The sequence below is a fragment of the Penaeus japonicus genome, unplaced genomic scaffold (genome assembly GCF_977035675.1).
Source record: "Penaeus japonicus unplaced genomic scaffold, GWHDUDI00000001_assembly GWHDUDI00000037, whole genome shotgun sequence".
NCBI lineage: Eukaryota > Metazoa > Arthropoda > Malacostraca > Decapoda > Penaeidae > Penaeus > Penaeus japonicus.
The window spans coordinates 452415-457811 of NW_028234439.1; the positions used below are offsets into that span (position 1 = coordinate 452415).

The 5397-nt window shown below is 39.6% G+C and overlaps 1 protein-coding gene across 1 annotated transcript; it reads left to right on the top strand.

Moving 5' to 3' along the window:
- Positions 1–1468: 1468 nt before the first annotated feature.
- On the top strand, positions 1469–3044 carry LOC147467130 (uncharacterized). The gene is made up of 3 exons (XM_086532674.1): positions 1469–1766; positions 1975–2111; positions 2730–3044. The coding sequence occupies exons 1-3, from the start codon at positions 1549–1551 to the stop codon at positions 2975–2977; spliced, it is 603 nt and encodes a 200-aa protein (XP_086388800.1). The 5' UTR covers positions 1469–1548; the 3' UTR covers positions 2978–3044.
- The last annotated feature ends 2353 nt before the right edge of the window (positions 3045–5397 follow it).

Here is a 5397-nt window from a genome sequence, read left to right on the forward strand (position 1 = left end):
AATAAGTTTATCGCTAATAATGATTTATCTACTAAGTTTAGGTTTGTTTCCTATTATCAGTAGTAATTATTGTTGGTGATACATTGTTACTTATCGTCATGGTGATGAAGTAAGCACAAAGAGAGAAAGTATATATTGTAAAGTCTGCACGTTGACAAATCTGTTTATATCCTGTCTAGTATTCTAATTCAACTGGTCAAACTCGTTAATCTGTACCGATACAGTGCTTAACGGACTCAGCACTAGTTTATTCACTGCCTTTACCTTCTGTTTCAAATTTCCCAGAGATAATCTTTGCCCAAGGAATTTGTTCACAAAAGCTCTCCTCGTATCCAACGAGTAAATGCGATTTTGGAGCATGGAATAAAACTTTCGACAGAGAGAAAGAGAGAGAGAGAGAGAGAGAGAGAGAGAGAGAGAGAGAGAGAGAGAGAGAGAGAGAGAGAGAGAGAGAGAGAGAGAGAGAGAGAGAGAGAGAGAGCAGCAAGAGCGAGATAGATAGTATGAGAGAGCAACGAGACCGATATATATATATATATATATATATATATATATATATATATATATATATATATATATATATATAGAGAGAGAGAGAGAGAGAGAGAGAGAGAGAAAGAGAGAGAAAAAAAAGAGCAAGAGCGAGATAGATAGTATGAAAGAGCAACGAGAGAGAGAGAGAGAGAGAGAGAGAGAGAGAGAGAGAGAGAGAGAGAGAGAGAGAGAGAGAGAGAGAGAGAGAGAGAGAGAGAGAGAGAGAGAGAGAGAGAGAGAGAGAGAGAGAGGGGGAGCAAGAGCGAGAGCGAGCGAGATAGATAGTATGAGAGAGCAACGAGACCGAGAGAGAGAGAGAGAGAGAGAGTAGCTGAGCGAGGGTGTCAAGGGAACTCGCAGCAAGCTCTGAGTAAATCGCCGTTGCGAAACCCTGATTCTGTGTTCCAAGTGCTCCCGTGCCGGGTGTATGCATCACCCGATCTAACGGTTCCTTTTAATAATTTTGTTTCACCCTTTCAAGTGTATTTAGTCTGTTGTTATTCAAAAGCACAAAAAGCATTATTAACCTGCATTACTTAGTGGGTAAAACACGAGATTTTCCCAAAACACTGACGAGGTCTTCAGCTTAATGCAGGCTCATTCGACCGCGGCTTCGTGGGGTAAGGCGATAGGTAAGAATGTAATACGTTTTTTAAGTTATATATTTTAATCTTAAACGTTCTCCTTTAAATCGATGTGATAATTTCCTGGCCAGCTGTAAAATAAAAAAGCCACATCTGATCATTCTGTAAGTAATTAGTAAAAAGCAGTGGCAGCGACAATATCGCAGAACAGTAAATAACCTCGTTTCCGGAACCCACTCACGGCCACGAGATCGACACTTGGGAGTTAATATTGAAATTATAAGTCAATTTGAATATTTCACAAATTATAACACACCACATTCTGGTCTTACAAGCAACTGCGGACTGAGACTCATACGCTAACCCTGCAGCAGGTAAGGATACCAGCTGTCAGCGCGGAAATGTCTGGCGCGATCAGGTTGAAAGCGGAATGCTCTGGTTCGCGTCCAATTCACAACGTTTCTATGACAAACCGAAGCTGCGTTATACTTTTACACAGTTCTTTGCACTTCGCGCTCTCTTTTTAAAAAGTTTTATCATTGTTTTTCGTATTCTCGACTTCTCCAATTACCTTAGGTACCAACACACAAACAATGTAATCCACATTTCGCTTGTGTTACATGAGTCACAAACACTCGAGGATTCGCGGTGAGTAGCTAGGCCAAGGGAAAGAGGAGACGCTAGTTGTGCGATTCCATGTTTAGGCAAAAACTAGTGCAGTGGTTTTCTGAAAATTTGTGTTGTAGGGAGGAATATAGAAATTAAGAGTTGGGCTTCAAATGTCATGCTTCCAATAATTAAGGTTATCTTGTAGATAATATTCTATTTGTGTCTCACGCTTGATGTAACCTTCCAGCCCTCACTTCATGCGAGTACTGCAACGTTTGTGGACAGCCTTTGAAAAGCGTTCAGTGGATGGTCTTCTTACGCCTCAAGACTACTGTGAACATATGTTTTACTCGTATTTGCATAATGTGTATGGAGACAAAAAGGGTATGTTGTAATATTAGTGTTGAGCGCATGGTAATTGCATATTAGGTATGTTCTTCAGACCATCACCACCAATTCGCATCAGGAACTCATGGAAAGAAAGGTCTGGCGAAGTGCCCTTTCTCATGCATTGAATTAGCTACTGCAGGATCATTACTAGTTCTCTGTTAGAACTCTTGGTACTGAATCTAACCGTCATTAGTGACCTGGATGTCTTCATGTTTTGCAGCATAATTATCCTATCTTATAGTACTTTCGACGGTAGTGTACTCCGCGTAAAACCTTTTTATACGGGTAAGTATTTAAGTAATTAATCGGCTCAGGGTAAAGTAAGGAAGAACTTTCTGCTATCACCTTTAGCTAAAAGTGCATGTATCCATTTTCATTCCTTCATTTCTCACTAGCAACAGTGTCTCTACCACATAGATATATACTGACGGTGTGTGTGCAGAAAATGTTAATGTTGTTAATGCATATACAGTGAAATATAATGAAGACAGAATACACTCGTATACAATTGCATATAGTAGACGAGTATAAATTATGTATGTATATATATTATATATATAATATATATATGTATATATGCATACATACATATATGTGTACACATACATACAGGCTACGAAGACCGCATCCCTATCCACATGAGGGGAGGCAGGTCCTTGGTGACAACACACCCTCATTTAGTATCCACAGTGTACCCAGCTCAAGGCACAGCAGCATCCTGCACGCACAACTACAGAAAACCGCATGCTGCATCCTGTAGCTATCAGGGGATCATCTGTACACAGGTATGTACTATTCCTTACAGTTCTGTTTACGTGTCCCTTGAAACGTTAATTTCAGGACGTCCCAACGTTGGTTAGACACGTTTGCACAGCAATGAACAAGCTTTCGTGCGTGGGGGATAGGGTAACAATTTTCTTCGTCAAAGTAAGATGAATTAATTAAAGATGAAGATAAAAACCAATGCTTCGGGTAATATGAGTATAATTAGTGATGCGATTCGCTGATCGTTCCGGTAAAGTGCTTGGTAATAAGTGTCCGCACTGCCAGACGTAGGATGTCCGCGCGGTATCATTATTCTTAGGAATAAATAGGCTCACAACCAAAGGATTGCAGATCGCTTGCATCAAATTAATATTTTGAAGTCAAATCTCAATGGCACTATTGTACATCAGAGAAATTCTGTAATAATAGAGGCAGTAGTTAGTTTTCTGGAAATGCCAACCATAATGTGTCCAGGATTATATAGCTAGGGTCTATTTGTTCCTTTTGTTTTTGATATTGGATATTCACATACACACACACACACACACACACACACACACATAAACACACAGACACAGACACAGACACAGACACAGACACAGACACTGACACAGACACAGACACAGACACACACACACACACACAGAGTCAGAGTGAGAGGTAAGCATTTCTTTTCATATCGTGGCATTCATTTTTACTGTGGCGTACTAAATGTATCCGTATTTGCCATTGAATCAATCCGGTTGTACCTTATTTATCGACATTTTAATTAGGCTGCCGTACCTGAATCGCCCGTTACGTGTTCGTTTTGCCCTGCATTTACTATACTCGATTTCAAGTAATTTCCCTATATTCAGACAGTAACCTGGTTTATATTTATACTTTTCAACCTGATTTTAAAACGTATTGGATCAATCTATATCACAATTACATATTTTTAAGAAGATGTTTGGACTGCAAATATTAATGTTAATGGAACAATTATAGCCACTGTTGGGTGTGGTTGGCCAAGGAATATATCCTTGTAGCTGTCACAGATGTGACCTTATAGAAAGTAAAACAAGACACGATTACTTCTGCCGACGAAAGGGATCTTTCAGATGAGTCCTTTCGCCTGGAGGTTTTGGGTGTTTGTGTACACTTAAATCAGAGTTAGTCTATTTTTTTCATAAAAGATTATTTGATCAATACATTGAACTTTTCCCTCGCCTAAGGCTAAGTGTAGCTATCGTAGGCTGCATACATGAATACGACACCCAAACTCATCGAGGCTAGCATCCATATTAATGCAGCTGCCCATGTGCAGGTGCATCATTGCCAGTTTTGTCAGCCATGAGTCCATTTTTGTAATTTTGGTAAGATTTTGATTATCTTTATAGATTGTTCAACTTCTGCCGACGTGTCTTACTACCCGCTTTGATTACGGTAATAGAGGTGATTGTCACGATCACATTAGTTTAGAAGAACAGCTTGCTGATTCAGAGGTTGCCCTGGGCGAGAGGATTGCCGAAGTGATATAAAAACGATGCCTCTTCACACTTCATCGTTTAGACACAGAATGCTGACGGGAAGTTTCTCAGCAGGAATGAGTTAACAGCAGCCTCCTCCTCACATTTAAATGAATTGCTGGCGAAGAAATGAAGTGTTTTTTTCCTATTCATTATCGAAGCTTTAATGTTCTAGAGTGATAATAAGTAGTTAAGAACAAAGTAAGGTCATTCAAAACAAAGGTTTCTTTCCACAAAATTAGTTTAGATATTTGAGTTGAGAACACACTCCATCGGTTATGGTAGACTAAATGAACATGATTTTACACATCTTGCATGTCGGTTCGAGAAATGTTTCTGTCCGTAGATCACTTTTAGTTTTTGAACGCGAACTTGTTTCATTGGTGTTCGGGTACACCACTTTTCAACTAAGAAGTCTTCTAAGAATAGGCCTATCACCTTTCCTCGAAAACTTGTAGTGTTATTTGTTAGTGATATATATATATATATATATATATATATATATATATATATATATATATATATATATACATATGTGTGTGTGTGTGTGTGTGTGTGTGTATGCGCGCATACATACATACACACATAACGTATTTACAAGCCGTGTAAGTTCTCCCATCCCTTCGGACACATAATGTGAAAGCTGTATGATTCCTGTAGTCAGATCAGGTTAATATAAGTAATGTTATGCTGTTGTTGCCTCGCGCCTCGTCGTCAAGTAGCGCTGTGCTACCATTCTTGCCTCCAGAAATGTTACTTTCGTCTATGGTGAGTCGCTGGAACTGTATCTTCCTTTGCTACTTCATGCGTAGAAAGCAAGGATTCAGGAATCGGAATGAAAAGGGCACTAACTCATATAAACTTCGTCCAGGGCAGAGGTCAGGAGTCAGGCGTTGCGATGCTGCCCTTGTAGGAAGTAGAGGCAAGCGAGGACATGGATTATGTAGTGACTTGTAGTGAGTCTACGGAGGGCTTGCCTTTCGGGTTATTTGTTTTATTGCACAGAT

Bases quoted from the DNA above. Each gene is read 5' to 3' on its own strand.
- LOC147467130 (XM_086532674.1), top strand. From the start codon at position 1,549: ATGCTCTGGTTCGCGTCCAATTCACAACGTTTCTATGACAAACCGAAG. The intron at 1,767-1,974 runs GTGAGTAGCTAG...GTAACCTTCCAG, and splicing joins CAAACACTCGAGGATTCGCG to CCCTCACTTCATGCGAGTAC. The intron at 2,112-2,729 runs GTATGTTGTAAT...ACATACATACAG, and splicing joins TGTGTATGGAGACAAAAAGG to GCTACGAAGACCGCATCCCT.